Genomic DNA, 18729 nt, shown 5'->3' with positions numbered 1-18729 from the left:
TGTTGACTTATGGCTTTAAGGACACAATCCTATGGCTGTTTAGACAGAAAAACATCCTATAACTCTCAGGATTCCCCAGCCATCATGGCTGACTGGGGAATGCTGGGAGCTATAGGACTTTTCTTCTGTCTGAATATGCATAGGATTGTGCCCTAAAAGATTCAGCTTATAGAAATGAACCTCCATTTCCATCTCATGTAAGAAAACGCTATCGTTCATATTTTTGATTATGAAAAACTCACTCTAACATAGAGTAACCATACTGGGGGCGGGGGTCCTGTTTCTGTTTGAAAATTGTTTTGTTATATATACGTTAGTATTGTCCAAATACTTCAGGATTCCTTTTAGAATATAATACTGAGTGTAAAATGCATGTAAGTTATTGTAATGGGTTCTGATGTTTTGTCATTTGATAATTTTTATGTACAGATCAGGTTTTTTTTGTCCTCTTGAAAAATATGATGTCTGTGTGTGTATGCTGGAAATAAAGAACAATCCATGCAGCTGTTTTCTTTCTGTACTAGATATTTTTATACCTACTTTTGACCTCTAATTATGTACCCACTTTTGGATTCAACCTTCTTGTCAACAGCGACATAAAAAGCTGAGGGAAAATGTAGCACATGATATGTTTTCAACATCACTTTCCAGAAACATTTTCAGAGATAAACTCAGAATCTTAAGAGCTTAGATGAATATTCGGAGAAGGCCTTCTCAGTGGTGGCCCCCTAGCTGTGAAATACTCTTACCAGAGAGGCTCACCTGGTGACTACCTTGTAGTCTTTTCGGTGCCAGGTGAAGACCTTTTTATTTTCCCAGGCTTTGTATTCCTTCAGTTTTAACAATGGTGTTAGTTCATTTTTAGATATTTGCAGTGCTGATGAATTTTTTTGGTTTTATTCTGTTTTAAACTGAAGATTTTTATAAGATGTTTTATTACATTATTGTATTTTATGGTTTAATGGTTTGTTTTGTGAACCACCCAGAGAACTTCAGTTATTGGGGTGGTATAGAAATGTGACAGACAGACAGACAGACAAACAGCCATAAATTTAATGGCATTCATGCATTTTTTCACACAGAAGACCATTGGTTCATCCAACTGAATGCTGTCTACTCTGACTGACAACAGCTTTCCATGGCAAAAAGCTCCCCAGGACTCTTTTCCAGACATGAACATGATACCAAGATCATGTTGAACCTGAGACCTAGCACTGACCTAGGAGCTCTTAAATGTACTCAAGCAAAGTAGTCCACCCAAAAGACAGAAACACAAAAATAAGAAGAAAAGTTTGGATTATATATGCCATTTAATAAGAAAAAATAAAAATAGCAATAGTATAGCCTGTTGTTTATTTCTGATGTGTTTCAAGGTTACATACCCTCAAAATAATGATGATCAGAAAACCCGCTCTGTGTGTTTCTGAAGTCAAGGTAGTGAGCTTTGTTCAAACTCACTCCAAGAACCCATTGCCTTGGTTTAATTTTAAAGTCTGCATCCCTTTAAAACAGAGCAATCGTATAGATGTCTACTTAGAAGTAAGCTCCACTGAGGTCAATGGGACTTACTCCCAGTTAGCATATTAATCTCAGAACATGCTGGAAAATTATCTCCTTAGAGCTGGTTATATACTGCATTTTTTGCAGCTGTTTGATAACCCTTGTAGCCTTGAAAACACTATTTTGTTCACATTTTCTATCTCGGGGGTAGAATATTTTTCACACTCTTACTCATTTGCTTAGAACCAGTGAAGTCACGTTTACTAAGTGGGGAAAAAAACCCACAGTCCTATCAGGACAAATCAGAATACAGAACACTTGGAGGACAGACAGCTTCAGAAACACTACTGGAATTAAGAAATGAAATTAAGTAGGAATTATACATCTTTCCTACCAGAAGAAAAGGGGTGAAGAATTTAGCAGTGTCTAATTATGTTCTAAAGCGGAAACATGTAATTACAAAATAGCCTATAGCGAAGTTATTGTCTTCTGAAAAGCCAATTTCAAAATCCATATATTAACCAAGTTTAACATGATAGCTGGCAATGTTGTATTTTTAGGCCACAATCCTATGTTCCATGGGAGGGTGTCCAAGGGGCCATAGAATTCAGCTGACCTATCTCTCAGCCCACAGAATGTGCCCTCAAAGAGGGAGGTCCAGGGCCAGGCCTCCCTGCTGGTGGCAAGGAAACCTCCACTGCCCTTGCTGCTCTGCCATCAGAACTCTGAATGTGGTACCAGAAAAAATGGGGCACTCCAGGTGCTGATCAGAGAGGCACACCTCTGTCTTGGGTTCTTGCTCTCCTCCTGCCTTTGGATTCCTCTTTTAAAGGACTTCTCAGGAGCTGCCAAATCTCTTGGAATTATGGATCCATATCCACATAATTACATACCTATAAAAGCACAGGCTTTTAAAAAGAAGATTCCCTTGGTAATACATTTATTATGGTCTGGTCTGGTCAATTTTTGGGGAGAGCAAATGCAATCAAGAAAACAAAGCATACTGGCTTCCTCCTCTCCCCCTGCAGTGAGACGCCCCCTTCCACCACCATCACCATCATCATCATTATTTACATTTCTATACCGCCCCATAGCCTAAGCTTTTGGGGGGCTTTACAGAAGTTACAAAGAAGTTACAGAAGTTAAAGTTACCAATCGACCAATACTGGATCAAGGCTAGTGTCACATTAGTGTCCTGTTGCTCAAGTAATTCTTCAAAACAATAGGCAAGGGATCACTGCGGATGAAGGCTTGAGCAGCAGTTACAGAGATGAAAAGATTCTTAGAGACACTAAGGAGGAAATAGGAGAAAGATTGTTCTATAGCCTTGAAATAGGAAGAGAATGAAATGCAGGAGTCAAAGATTATTCAAGTTTACATGGCAAAAAGTAAGCAGACAGAAGCACAAATCAGACAGTGACAGGAGAATGTCAGAAGGGAGAAGTGTGGCTGAAAAAATTAGGAACTCCAACTTCCCAAAGAACCAAGGAATTCCCACCATCCTAAGAGAGGGTATCCACTGATACTGGCTTTGTAGTTAGCAAACTCTCCTCCAAAGTTAGCACCGTGGCATGCTTGCCATCTTCCCTGTACAGCACAAATGACTGAAGGAAACAAAAGCTCAAAAGGTTCTAATAGATGGCAGCGATTGCATTACATTTGAATTTACATTCTCTTCAATCAGCTGTATTTGGCAGCATTAGCTAGATTGCTGGTTCAGTAGCAGGTTTTTCCCTTAATGATGGGAAAAAAATAAACTTGAGCAGAGACAGCGTGACAGATGGAAAGACAGATACGAAGACTTATACAGTGCATGTTTTCAAGGTGTCCCTTGTTAGGACAGTAATTTGCATGACTCTCGTGGTAGAAGACTCTTTACATTAGCTATCGGATGCTGCAGGGAAAAATACCTTAGGTTGCTAAATTTAAAACTTACCTATAAAAAGGGAATCTCTTGGCTGCTAATATTTAAGAAGCACATTTGATGAACTAAAGATGTTCTCTACTGTAGGGATGTACGAAAGGCACTTACCTTTCGCGGATTATGTTTATGGTGGGGGGGGAGGCGTTCCGTCCCTCCCTCCGGAATCCTGGCCGGGGGGGGGAGGTGCTCCGTTCCTCCGCCCCCGGAATCCTGGCCGGCCAGCTTTGCTCCGCAGGGATTCTGTGGAGCCACCAGCCGGCTCCGCCAGCAGCCGGACATCCGGCCGCTGGCTAGCAGGGACGCAAAGGGCGGCGGCTGTAGCCGCCGCCGTTTGCGTCCCTGCAGTCAGCCATGATAGGCTACATAAATGTTTACGTAGCCTATCACAGCTGACTTAAAAAAAAAAACGTGCATACACAAATGGCGGCGGCCACGGCCGCCGCCATTTGTGTTCCTTATTTTGGCACGTCTTAGTCTACGTAAACATTTACGTAGACTAAGACGGCGAAAATAAGGGGAACGCAAATAGCGTAGCGTCCGCTACGCTATTTGCGTTCCCCTTATTTTCGCCGTCTTAGTCTACGTAAATGTTTACGTAGACTAAGACGTTCCAAAATAAGGAACGCAAATGGTGGCGGCCGTGGCTGCCGCCATTTGCGTACGCGCGTTTTTGTTTTTTTAAAAAAAAGTCAGACATGATAGGCTACGTAAATCTTTATGTAGCCTATCACGTTTTTTTTGTTTTTGTTTTTTTTAAACTGGAAATGGCAGCGGCGGCAGCCGGTCGGAAGACCGGCCGTCGCAGCCGCCGCTGCCGCCCCACCACCAGAGCCTCCGCCCAGAGCCACCACAGCCAGGAGGATCCGCCCAAGGTAAGTCTTGTCCCAGGGGGGCGGGGGGGTGGCAGGCTGTTCCGCCACCGATTTCAGGGGGCTGAATGCGCTATTCGGCCTCCCCGAGATCCGTGGTGGAATTTTCGTACATCCCTACTCTACTGACTGTCCTGAATCTAAACCTATATGTGAATCAGATAATGGCCAACCTTCACAGACTGACTTAATTCAATAGCGCCATGACTATAATCAGAGCATAGTGCTGTAAAAAAAAGAGGGGGGGAGTGAAATGTATTTTGAAGAATATCATCTTCTAGGTCTTTAATCCAGAAGGAAATGCAAAATAGAGGGCTTTGTCAGTGAAGGATTCATCACTACACAAATCTGAGCTAAAGTGGAAAGACCTGGTCCAGTAAACCCCAATGGTACCAGAAATCTCTACTATGGCCCCTCCCACATTTTGTCCCTACACTATCATTAACATTCCATTTTGTCTGGAAATATTAGCTGACAAGGGCTAACCAATTAGGTCAGAATGCATTTTGCAGGTCCTGTTGACACCCTGTATTGAATCAGAAAAGAGAGGGTGTCGGACGTCTACCTGGTAACCCTTGGAAGCACGAAAGCCAAATCTCCTGTTTCCTAATACAATCAAGGCAATATCCTGCCACCTATTCATTAGTTATTCTGATCCAAGACCCTGAGTAACTTCTCAATGGCCTCGTTCAAACACTGCAATAATCCAAGATTTATCAGAATGGGAACTTGGGCCTTGGGCTCATGTGTTCCCCTTCCCCTCCTCTAGTGTGGCCACAAGGAGAAGATTGGAAACGTTCACCTCTATTTTTGATTGGCCGCAGTTTAGTGCTATGTTTAAATCCTAAACTGTGGTTTATCTTAACTGTGGCGTGTTGAAACAAGCCAGCTTCATAACTCATGGTTTGAAGTTGGCTTGTTTCAAACAAATCATCGTTAAACTTATTAACTAGAGTTTGTGAGGTCTGGACAAAATCACAAACTGCAGTTGGTAAAAAATGGAAGTGAAAACTCTCAGTCTCCTTGTGACTGTGGATGAAGGGTGCGTGCAAGCCTGGGCTTGCTACACCTTTTTTCCATTATGATATACTACAGTTTATTGCGACATCCAACTGAGCTCAATTGATACTGACTAACACCCACCTAGAGTCAAGCAGCTTTCTTTGTTAAGAAGGATAGACTGTCACCCCTCTCTTCTGTTTACTGGAAATCCCATTTCCAATACTACTCTTTGTTTTGCTTTTCTGAGACTGCAACTGGTTGAATTATTTAATAATTAAAATGTATATAAACTGCCCTTCATCCTTACAGATACCAGATACATATACCAGATCCTTGCAGTGGTGTACAAAAAGCATGACCAATCAGCCATACAAAATAAAAACAAGAACGATGAAAATTTGTCACGCAAAATGAGATAAACGACATCATCATAATAGCATACTTTAAGAGCACCTAAAGCTAGAGCAGACTCTCGGGAATGGCTATAGCTGAAACTGGTAAAAGGTTGCCTGCCCTGAGCCACTGAAGACACTTGGTCCTCAAGTAGGGGCAAAGTTGGATTAAGTCTATTCCCAAGCTATGTACCTGCTCTGTCATGGGGAGTGCAACCCCATCTAGTACAGGCTGAATACTCACTTCCCAGACATGAGAACTACCTGCCCAGAGTGCCACCATCTTGTCAGGATTCAACTTCAGTTTTGGATTCAGTTTTCCTCTTTTTAATGGGCCTCGTTGTGTGCTGTTGTGTGCTAAGGAACCCTCATATGCTGCCCATGCCTTTCTTTGCCTTTTGCTAAAGGTCACAATAGGTGCCAATTGCACCCTCTTTTCTGGACTTTCCTCCTTTTCCTTGAGATCAGCAGTTACACTGCCAGAACCACTCCTGAAGATACTGGATTTGGTACCTTCCTGCATCCTGCCATTCTGCCAGGCCACACTGTACCTAAGGCTGGAGAATGCCAGCTTCACCCAGCCCTGAACCTCTGTTTCTTCACCCTTTGACATGTCAGATCATGAAGGGAAGGTATAACTCAATCTTCCCCCCGCCCTCTCTTTTATCACCTAGGTTCCATTGGCCATGCTGGCAGGGCATGATCAGAGTTGTACTCCAACACATCTGGAGGACACCAGGTTGGGGAAGGTTGCCCAAGCTCTAGAGCTAAATTCCCCATAGGGCTTAAACCTTGAACATGACAAAGTAGGTTTCAGATGTGTATGCTGAGCAAGCACAGTAGCACCTAGGTTATGTAATATACCCAAGTCAGGAATCTTGTCAGCTGCTTTTGCTACAAAGATAGGACGTAGGTAAGGAATGCAAGACAACAAAAGAGAAATATCCACTCATCTTGGAGCAGCAGGCAACCACAAAACTATTTTGTTTTTCAAAAGTAGTAAAAACAGGGGGATTCAGCTTTGGAACTCAGAAAACTGAAAACAGGCATGTGGTAGTAGGGGACACTTGAATGCATTATAATTCACACAGCATAAGATAGCACTGAAACACTTGGAGACATTTCATCTTTAGAAATAAACATAGCAGGTGCACCAAGAAAAGTAAAAAAAGAACAATATGATAATGGATGTCCTAGATCCTGAACATGATTTAGCCTCTAAAAGTGATAATTTAGCATAAGGAAGAATAAGAGACATCTGAATTATGCAAGAAATTGCTGTGATTATGAATACTGTCATGGTCTTCAGTGCTACTTGAAAGCATTGTAACATCCTTCAATCATTATATTTATATCCCATTATATTTTATTATTACCCAGTGAATGTAGCACACATTTTCCAAACAAAGTGATGTTCATGGCTGCCAATGACAATCCCTCCTCTAATCTGAGGATTGTGAAAGTATGTGGAGAAGAAATTTCCCAGACATTTCATTCTGCTGCATACATGGCTTGCCCCATTTTCAGACTTACATTCCTGGCTGCTACTGCAAATCCCTACTCTTCCATTCAAGTACATGAAGGAAAATGAATTCCCACTTCTGAACTAGGGATACACAAGTATTTCATTTTGATTCATTTTTAACTCGAATTTGCCCCATTCGCTGCCCTGAACGCAGACAGGAGCAGCTTTCAGAAAAAGCTCGCACATTCCTGAACTTGCAAAATCTGTACTTCCTAATCTGAACATTCCATCCCAAATGTGACTTGACTTGCTTTGGACTACGTAGGCACCAAATTTCAGCTTTCTGGATGGTAGGGAAGCAATCTAACACTTTGGATAACCCTGTAAGTCAATCACAAACATTTTATATACGCAAAAACTAAGAAAAAAGAATTGAACTTACTTGATTATCTGATCAGGCACTGGCTTGTTTTTGAACTGAGGATGTTCTTCCAAAACTGGTTGTACTGTGAAGCACTGTATGTCTAAAATCACATGAGTTAAGGACATAAACATTAAAGCATACTTTGCTACACTCTGTTACAGGATATGATCCTGTAAACTTGTAAACCAAAAATAAAACCTTGACCCAAATTGTCTGAGAAATTAAAAGCTGTGCAGTCAAGAAATACATGAAATATAGGCATAATTATCTGACCAGATAGTATAATTTAGGCTTTAAAAGTACAGGTGCTAAGATAAGTTGATTTGTCTTTCAAAGTAAAATAATCCAAGTATATATTGATCTCATATTTGCCACTTTAAGCACTTTCTAGTCTTTTTCCTGTTGTTGATGTGTGTGTGTAAAAGAAAGCATTGCAATTTCAGTGTTCGTTATCAAAAACATTGAAATCAATGTCTATGCAGGAGACAGATTTAGAGAGCAGTCCTGTGCACTTGACGGAGTGCTCTGAGATCGGAGAACTTCTTTCTCTCCTAAGCCCTGCCAACTTTTGTCAGCAGGGTGGAAGTCAAGTGAGGGGAAGAAAAATGAAACGTTTAAGCTCACTCTTGTTTTCCCAGGTCAGGGGCATAGTCACAAGCTGAGAGGGCTTAGGATCCCTTGGAAGTTCAGCCACTCTCTCTCTGCCTACCAAAATGCCCCTGATATGACATGGCCATACCTTCCCTCTACACATACTTCCAACCTCATAGTGGGAGATACCACAAAAACATCCACTGTGGCTGAGTGGAGCCAAAACGAGGGCTCTGACATCAGGAAAACCCTTCTGAGGTCGAGACTGTCTCTAAGGGCTTGAAGGGGTTTTCCCACACAATCCTATGGCCTCTGGAACACTGTCTAAGGATAATAAGATTGCTCTCTCACAATCGCATTTCAACCTTCATGCGTTTCAACCTCCAGATGTTCTTTATCTGAAGCATATTTTTAGTTTTTCACTCACCATTTTTTCTGTAAAATTATACACTTTTGTGAATGACCTTTGCACATTTTACAGTTACTTACAGTTTCACCAGTACAAATTTTCTTCACCATTCTCCTTCTCTGCACTTCAGTGAAACTGACATGGATGAGGCAATTTCTGGTCAGTTTCACCACTAAGGAAGAACCTATACCCTTCCACCACTTTTCCCTGCCTCCATTGCTGCTGATTTCCAAGGTGGAAAGACAACATTTTTCTTCTGTTTTTCATCCAAAAGGGCATGTAAATCCACCAGTGGTGGTGTATATAACAAACACATTAATAATATAAAAATCCCTAAATGACATGACACTGGTGAAACAAGCTGTACTTTCTTCTACTCATGTCAGTTTCTCCAGAGAAGAGAAATGGGGAGGGGATATAGGGAAGAAAGTGGGTGTGGTGAACTACAATGATTTATTTAATTAATTAATTTATATGCCATGTTTCCACTACAGCTAGAACTTAGTCAAAGTACCTAACAACAATAAAATACAAAATTATAATTAAAATAAAAAGCAAAGCAAATAAAAACATATCAATAAGAAATAAAGAGCACCCACTAGTTAAACCTACTTCACCACACAACAGTTCAAAGCCTTTCTGAATTAAAATGTTTTTGCCTACTGACAAAAAGAAAACAAAGATGGAGCTAGCCTGGCCTCCCCTGGCAGGAAATCCAGAGCCTGGGAACTCCCATCATAAACAGCTAGCATGACCAATGCTCAGGGATGACAGGAGTTGCAGTCCAAAGCATCTGCAAGGCATCTGGTTGGGGAAGGCTACTCTAGGATTCACTGTTGTATGCCAATAATTTTTGTGGAGGGAAAGCAGCCCAAACTATTGTCACACAATGCATTTATACGTGTACAACAGAGGAGTAGTTCTTCAGAAGAGTATACTTGCTACAGGCCTGCTTAGATCCTGATCAGTGCTAACACAGACAAATAGCTCAGCTCTGAGCTTTGAAAGACAACACCAGGCTCTCAATGGGTTTTAAACTCAGAGGTCATATGCGTGGGTACAATCAATCATATGGCAGCACCTGTTTCTGTCCCATTGTTGAAGCTAAGTTGGTACGAACCTGATCAGTGCTTGGATGGCAGCCCATTGGGAGGCCCAGGTAAGCTGCTCTGAGCTTGCTAAAGATAGAATGGGATATCAATATAGTAAATGAATAAATGCATTTGTAAAAGGAGTAATTGGCATCTTAAGACTACTTCATTCATTATAAGATATTATGGAGTGGTCACTTCCATATAGAACAAGTGCAGCTGATATGCGGGATTCATGCAATTTCCTACATGATTTTTATAACATGTAAAGTGGCCCATCTTTTATAAATAAAAGACTTTTAAAAGGTTCTTATAGCCCCATATTTTACATTGGTGGGTGGAAAATATTGCAGCATATGGTATGAATCAAATCAGGGACACTTGTTTGGTTACTAAAACAGCCATTCAAAATTACACCCTACAGGTAAGAAAAGCCTGTCTGGTTTTGAAAAGGCTATAATGTGTCTACACCACAGCCTTCTTTGCCAGAATAAGAAGCCCAGAAGAAAGGGAAGGTGAAGGGTGAATTAAGAACAAAAAAGAGTTTGGTTCTTAAGTGCTTTTAGCTTGAGTGTTGGGGCCTGAGAAATGGAGGCAGAGATTATGTTTTGACAAGCCGTTATAAAACATTCTTGTACAAGAAAGGCTGATGGTTTCTAAGGCCTTTGATGCCCGCTTTTACAATGTGATCTTGGCCTTTAAAAATCATGATCCAAAAATACCATCCTATTGAATAAACAGTATAATGCTTAGAAATGACATCTTGACACCCTGTTGCACGTTCTTTCACTTCAAAACAGTAATAGATGGAAAGCTAGATATATTATGCAACCAATATTACAACATAAGAAAATAGCAAAAGTGAGTGTTATTAGCATCTTTAAATGTCACAGATGCCCTGGGAACACCGTTACCCACATGTTCTACCCAGTTCCCTTCTATTAGAGGTGGAAATCTTGCTCTGTTTCCCACTGGACAAGGAAGTGTATTCTGCTAGGCTGCAGAGCATAACCTTTGGGGTAGTGGCATCCACACCTTTCATTATTCTATGGGGAGAAATTCGACTGGACACTTTACTAATGTCATTTTGTCATCAAGTGAAGACTTTTATTCAGGAAGGCATTTCCAGGCTTGTCAGACACTTATTTTGTTTTAACTTAACTGCTGATATTATAATGGTGCTTTTAATGTTTTGCTTAGTGATTGGCCAGGTGGTTGCTGTTTTATGCCACCTTATGCTTTGAGTGTTTTATATTTTATTATATTTTATGATGGTTTTATAGAACTTGTTGTTGTTGGAGTTACAGTGTACATGGAGGAGAGGTTTAAAAATAAATAAATAAAGTTACTGTGATGCAAACCCACATATATTGCGAGTATACTATTTTGTAGGGGCGGGGGGTGGGGCGCTCAGGGAGAAACAAACTGCTTTCTGACTTTGCAAATGAGCCCTACTGCTCTACGGACTTAGAGGCCTGACTGTAGTCACAAGCTCTATTATTTCTGTGAGATATACATGGACCGGGATGTACTGTTAACAAGAACAGTGCACAAATATATATGGCGGAGGGGAGCATTTAGTTGTTTTATTGATTCAGTTTGCAGTAATGAATGTCATATTAGTGTCATCCACTGTGTAAATGACTTCTGCAGCAAACACAGCCATGATCTGAAAGCTGTTCCATGTATGCCTTTAAGCCATAACTGTTCATCATTCTGTCAAAATCTCTCCTCTCTTAGGCTGGAGATGGACAGTACTTTTTCAGAGTATTAAAGGTGCATGAGAGAGGCATTATTGCATGGGTTGTCTATGTTCATCTCACAATCACCTCTGGTAAATAGGTTCAGGGGGAGGGCCAGAGCTCAGTAGCAGGTCAGGGGTTTGGCATGCAAAGGGTCCCAGGTTCAATCCCCAGCATCTCTCCCAGGCAGCTGGTGATCGGAAAAATTCTGCCAATCATGGCAGACCACACTGGAATATTATGGCCTAACTCAGTATAAGACAGCTCATAAGTTTTGCAAGAGAGAGAAAAGAAATTTGTGTGTACACTGAGGGCAGACATATCTTTATCATACCACTTTCACCTCTCAAAAACTATTGTCTATCTCCAGCATTTCTGACTTGAGCTGTGGAATCATGTCTAAGTGTAAGAAAGTGAGGAATAAATGCAGCCTGATGTCAGGGTTGGATCTGAGCCCATAGAGTTCCAAAGCAGCCCTGGTTCTGAGAAGGAGATACGATCCGTGGGAGTGGAAATCTCTCAGATTTCAGAGGTGCAGCTGGAGGGAGATCCCCCCTCCCCGCTCACATTCCTGGGAGTGACAGTGACCCTGGCATGGAAAGGGAGGGACAACTTGAGCTTTTAGATGCCAGGCACAGGCACAAGCAAGAGGTTGTGGGAGCCGAGCTTAGGCGCTCAGCCTGATTGGCTCGACGTCAACAGCTGCACCCTGAGGCCCCACGGGAGAGGGGGAGATCTTCCCCTCCCACTCCTTAAGTTCAGAGGGTTACCACGCTTTCCCCCAAATGGAGACCAGCTGACGCCCTAACTCTTAGAAACCCCTAGTAGGCTGTTCCTTTGTATTTCCCCTGAGTCTCAGGCAATTAGCATCTGTAAGCTTCATTAGGTTGAATGGAATTAAAGCCTTGGAAAGCAGCCCTTTTGTCTGAGTTTTGATTCTGGCTATTGGAGGATTCAGTAGGCAACAGGAGCATTTCTGACACCTGCACTGTGTTCCAGTGACAGGCATTTAACACTTTACAAGTGACAGTCATGGCCTTAAGGATAAAGACCTTAGATTCTAGCTCAGTTTAGAATGTGCTCCTGCCCCTCCTCTCAGGCAGAGATATTTAATTCCTCTCTTTCAGGTTTTGCTTTACTATAACCATAGCTTGCTATGATGTCAAATCTGAGATTAGTAAATGTGACATCTCAGCTAAGCCTGTAGTAGCACCCTAATGAAACAGTGGCTACTGGTTACCTTCATTATCACTATTATGGGTGCTTCCAGATGGGACTTTTATTGTGCAATCACACTGCCTCTAACACAGAATTTGACAGGGGGAAGGGGGTCCAGACAACACTGTCTTCCATTTGTAACCCTCTGTGTTTTCCCACTGTGTCTGTCTCTTTCTTGCCACACACACACAAAAACCCATTAAGGTAGGAATGATGCATGGAATCACTGAACAATGCCTTTTAGGAGCCTTCTGTCTCGAAGCACCCTGTGTCTTTTAACTACATGGTGTAGTATGGAGGTACAAGCAACAAGGCATTCTGCTGCACACCCAAAGATAGGGCTGGAGCTGGCAGGATTTGAAGAGATGGCCTTGTAGAAAGGACACTTCAGAGATTAGGCTTGGGCTTCCCTGGTGAGCCAAAAGATTAGAGGATATGCAAGTGATCTGAGGACTTGGTACATCTTATGTGAAGATGATGCATTCTTCCAAATCTTTGTTCTTTCTGAAGCGGGATGTGCCTGTGGACATGGGGCACGTTTGCTAATATTTGGAGAAGTAGGGGATCTATCTGCATGTGTTTGCATGGAAGGCGGAATAAGTAAGTTTACTTATTTAGATCACATACCATAAGCAGATGATATGATTTTATTTCCACAGAGGCAGATGGGTTTGAGGTACCTTCTAGTAACTTAAGAATTTACTGACTTTTGTTGTTTTGGGGTATCATTGACCCCAAAATTGAACAGGTAAAGTCATACTTTTCTGAATCTGCTAAAGATCAAACAGACACTTAACAGAATTATAAGTTCTGGTACCATAAAGGGAGGAAATAAAATGCTTACATTGATAACAGCTAAATTGTATCTTCACTTACTCTCAGAGCTGATATTTGGGAACACTATGAATCAGGTGAACTGGAGAAGTCCCAAAATATAATTTTTAGAAATGTTTTGGGTGCTCCTTGGGGTAGAAACAGTAATATAATCTGTGGTGATGTGTTTTTCTATATTTTCTCCATACTTTCAATGATTGGATTAACATTAAATCAAAGAAAGCAGAAAGATTACTCCAACTGTGTCCCAGAGATGAGTTCCACTGGTTCTTTAAAAAGGACAGCATGGCTTCAAAGGACTGAACAGCTAATTAAATTTTCTGGCTTCTCTCAATTTACTTTTCTGATATATAACCAAAGGCAGCTGAAGTAGTCATTAAAAAAGACTGAAAGACATTTTGGTGAAATTTGACTTACCCATGATTTCAGAGGTGAAAGTAGCCTTTAGATATGGCATGATTAAATCTAAAAGCTATTTAATAGTTGTTAGAAAGTTGCCTATTAAGAGGGACATTTGACTGGTTTTTCAGATGCCTTCTACAGTGTTGGTACTGCTTTAGGAATATCCCATTTAATTTGACATTTTCAATTTGTTGGGAGGGTGTAGTTGAAGATCTACCTCACTACTTGTTGATTTGTCCTGTTTATGAGGGGATAAGATGCAGGTATCTGGAACTTTCTCTTGGGTGACGTTGATCAATCCAAAACTTGTCTAACTGGTATATAATTGAAAAGGAAAGTGAGAAAGTATGTGGTTGACTGTGATGGGTGCGTGGTCACCTGAAAAAGAGCAGCACAACTCAGTAGATATATGCCACCAAAAGGAAGAATACGCATGCAGCTTTTTTGCCAGCAGATCCCAGGCTACAAGGCAGTCTGGGCCTTCAGATCAAAAAGTCTACATTAAATATGGGAAAATCCTAAATTAAATACGGTGTCACACATTCCACAGCAGTAAACCGTGCTGGCCACTCATTGCACAGAGAGTCACAGCCAAGCCTAGCTTCTTGGCAAGTGCACATCCATTGTACATATACTTCCAATCGTGCATCATTATGGTTTTCCGTGTGTGTGTGTGTGTGTGTGTGTGTGTATAAACATTTCATGAGTATATAATAAAAAGGTAACATATGAAGTGGACCTAATACATTGGGAATTTCTATATTGCTCTCTGTAGACTTCCATGTAAATATTAGGTAGGGGTTTTTTTCTTATTTCATTGTAACTTCATACTTAAGGATACATTGACCAGCAGAGCTTTTGATATTCTCTCCAGGCGGTGCAGTAGTATTCATTTTTTCGGCATTTGGAAAATGGCTCATCAACTGAGCTTGAAAATCTTCTCTCCGCTCATATTCCTTGCCACGATAGATGAACACTTTGTTCTGTAAGAAAGGTTTAGATTAGTTTTGAGACATAAACATGTGTGTGAGGTTGCTGAAATAATCTTTGTCACACATTAGAATATTATTTACAGTCTTCATGTTAACAGTAGTGAATGTGGGCTGCAAATGCAATCCTGTCATCATACCACCATTGATAGTTCAAGGCCATAGTCGACAACTAGTTATACAGGAAGACCAGTCCAAGAAGTGGAACAGACAGTTGTGAGGCAGAGTCCCAATGCTCTCCAAGGTAACAGGATCAGGAAGTGCATGTACCAAGGCCACACCACTCATGCCTCTGGGTTGATAACTGGGGAGCACCTCAGTAAGCTGGATGTACTTCAGAGGGCTGGATTTGACCCTGGGGAATCCAGCTTCTAGTCATTAACTTGGGGTATATTAAAAGGGAAGGAGGATAAATTATTAGTGTACATCAGCAGGACTTCACATTTTAAGCTACTAAGAGCAAAGAGAATTAAGAGAAGGGTAGTCAAGGCACAAATATGATACATTTTCCTGTGAGATTTTACCTACAAAAGTTAGAAAGAAGAATGAAAGTACACTAGATACAATATTCATTAGAATTCCTGTTTCATTCTCTTGGCTATGTATATTGTTTTTGTTGCCCATTAGGGTCGTTCCAGTTATAAACCATCCCTTAATTATGACTATCTTGTAAGAATCCAAAATACTCCCTTATCACTCCATTATTATCACTATAAACCTCTTCTAACCTTGAAAGCTGCAGGAAAAGAAAACACAATAAATCAATTTTCCCCCTTGAAAATGTGACACTTACTGTTGTTACAAATTACACCTCAGATAGCTAAGAGAGAGAAATCCTGTGCATTGCAGAATGAAATGAAGATACCTCTCTCTCTCTCTCTCTCTCTCTCTCTGAGTGAATAACTCCATTTTCACTGGCAGAATATTGGCATTCTTTAGGGCTAGTACGAACAGTTATTAAAGATATAGTACACAAAGTAGATACAATTACCCTTAGGAATGTAGGGAACCCTTGGCCATAATATCCAACAGCAAAGTAGTCTGGTTTAGGTCTCAGAATTTTCATGATGTTTTCATAGAATTTTGCTTGCTGAATCTGAAAGCAAACACATGGGATAAGCCCCTCTAGTATCATACTCAACTAAAACCGGCTTATATGATAAACTAGCAACTTTTTAAGTATGTAATTAAGCTTTGCATAGCTTTCTTATGCATTTGCATATTAGTATATTTGCATATTATTTCCCCCAAAATGGTGAAATAGTTATCCAGCCTCAAACAATAACGAGCTACTCATTTAATCTAAAAGCAAAGCTGGAAGAGAGAAGAAACCTATGTTTCTAATGGATAAAATCTGGAGCAGTTGCTGCTAGATGAGTGGAATGAATTGCATGCACCTTTCACAGCTTGATAAGGATTTGGCCAATTTTGGGATGAAGTGCTAAGACACACTGCTTGGTGCAAAGCTAAACATGACAAGACATTGTGCAAGGTGGCCATAAAGGGTGTAGAAGGAATGTGGTATCTTCCAAACAATTGTAATGAACCTAAACAAATCTAGACTACATACAAAATCTGTTGTATCTATATTACAACAATATAGATATTAAGTCTAATATGATGGTGATAGTTTTCCAAGGTGAACTGCAAACAATTTTAATTCAAAAGAACATAAACTAATGTTTTCTCATGAGGTCAAAGTGTTCTTATTTCTGCTTGTGGTTTAGAGAGGTAAGCAATGTCCCACAATCATCTCTAGTTCTTCTTAAAAAATGTAAGGAAAGGATAAAGTCAAGAAATTGAGGAAACCCTTTTGGAAACATTGTGACCTCTTACACGTGACTAATGTTGATTTGGCACATTGTTTAATATGTTTTTTTAAACCTTTTCCTTCTCAATTGCATTTTGATTTCTCCCCACCAAACAACTTAAAAAGAGAAAGCAAAAGCCCTTTTTTTTCTAGACTTAGGACAAAACATTCATAGGGTTGCACCCTTAAGCAGTTTAATCATTATGAAGTATTATCTAAATTATCTTTGGGCACTGAGTAATCCAATGATGTACATGCATGTGTGAATTAACCTGATTTTAATTAAATCTTGAGATGCCCATCATGTACTTTATTCAAAATCATGATCTGAACTACAAAAAGGTTTTTAAAAGAAGTATGAAATTACAAGAATCTGAATATCTGTAATATTTTTGGAAAGCCACACTCTTACCAGGTTCTGGCTTAGAAGTTCATAATCAAAAATTTCCATTTCATATTGCTCTGCCAGTTCTTTGCATAAGGATATTGCTTCTTCCCACATCTGCAACACAACAGGATATTCAAAAATATAATTACCGTATTATAGCTTCACAAAAACAAATATTGTTTTCAATCATCACTAATACTGAAATTTTTATTTATTATGCCTAACACCACATTAACTGTATGATCTGAAAAAATATGAACTGTATGAAACAATCATTGTATTAACTGAAGCAAAAGAGGCAAATGTGTGAAGTAAAGATACACAATACATTAAGGGTGCAATCCTATGCATGTTTACACAGGAAAAAGTCCTATAATTCCCAGCATTCTCCAGCTAGCTTGCTGTGAATTGTAGGAGTTTCTTCTGTCTAAACATGCCAAGGATTGCACCTAGGGATGGCAGAGAATTCCGCCACGGATCATGGTGAGGCCGAATGCGGATCTTCCGGGCGGCGGCAGCTCTGGCGGTGGCAGAGGCTGGTCTTCCGACCGGCTGCCGCCGCCGCCGCCATTTGCAGTTGTTGTTGTTTTTTTTACAGAGACATGATAGGCTACGTAAGTTTTTATGTAGCCTAAAACGTCTGGGTAAAAAAAAAAAAAAAAGGTGTACACAAACAAGTACATTAGAAGAGGCAGGTTTGTCAAGATGGATTGTGCTTGGACTGTAAACTTGGAGATGTGCAGTGCTTGCAGTTTAGCTGTGCTCTCAAATTTGATGTTCATCTTCTCTCTTTCTTTTGAAGCAATAAAAACTCAAAGCAAAGGCTATGTTGTTTTTTAAAACTTTCAGCTGCACTCAAAATCTATCTTCCTTTTAAAATTGTAAAGTCAACATGTTACCTCAGGTCTGTTAGTGAAACATATATATCTTTTTATGTCCCCTTATTTTCGCTGTCTTAGTCTATGTAAATATTTACGTAGACTAGAGATGTTGGAGAATTTCTCCACGAATCTCCGGGAGGCCGAATGCCAACGCATTCGGCCCCCCGAAATTGGTGGGGAAATTCTCCGCCCCCCCGCCCCCCCACCCGGGATGGGACTTACCTCGTGCGAATGTCCCTCTCGGCAGCGGGTCCCGGCAGCGGTGCGGCGGCAGCGGTCGGTCTTCCGACTGGCTGCTGCCACCGCCATTTCCCAGTAAAGTAAAAAAAAAAAACAACATAATAGGCTACGTAATGATTTGCGTAGCCTATCACGGCTAGATTTTCAGTCAGCCGTGATAGGCTACGTAAATCTTTACGTAGCCTATCACGGCTGACTTTGAAAAAAAAAAAAAAAGCGCCTTGCCCTTATTTTCACCGTAGTCTACGTAAATCTTTATGTAGACTACCCATGCCCAAATAAGGAATGCAAATGGCGGCACCCATGGGTGCCGCCATTTGTGTACGAGCTTTTTTTTTTCTTTCAAAGTCAGCCGTGATAGGCTACGTAAAGATTTACATAGCCTATCACGGCTGACTGAAAATCTAGCCGTGATAGGCTACGTAAATCGTTACGTAGCCTATCATGGTTTTGTTTTGTTTTTTAGTTTAGTTTTTTCTTTCATGGCCGGAGAGGCGGGGCGCTCCCCTCCGGCCAGAATTTCGGCAAGGAGGGATGGGGCACCTCCCCACCCACCAA

The 18729-nt window shown here is 40.8% G+C and overlaps 1 protein-coding gene across 1 annotated transcript in view; it reads right to left on the bottom strand.

Moving 5' to 3' along the window:
- DOCK2 (dedicator of cytokinesis 2) overlaps nucleotides 1-18729 on the bottom strand; it is a 409918-nt gene that overhangs the window by 31478 nt on the left and 359711 nt on the right. The window contains 4 exon segments of the mRNA XM_084838639.1: nucleotides 7595-7676; nucleotides 14705-14846; nucleotides 15844-15948; nucleotides 17075-17164. Coding sequence (XP_084694765.1) covers nucleotides 7595-7676; nucleotides 14705-14846; nucleotides 15844-15948; nucleotides 17075-17164 — 419 coding nt within the window.

The sequence above is a fragment of the Heloderma suspectum genome, chromosome 2, assembly GCF_057233095.1.
Source record: "Heloderma suspectum isolate Gila_16-S chromosome 2, 16-S_ref, whole genome shotgun sequence".
Lineage (NCBI taxonomy): Eukaryota > Metazoa > Chordata > Lepidosauria > Squamata > Helodermatidae > Heloderma > Heloderma suspectum.
Note: the sequence above shows the minus strand (reverse complement) of the source record. Positions and strands in the feature narration are given on the sequence as shown.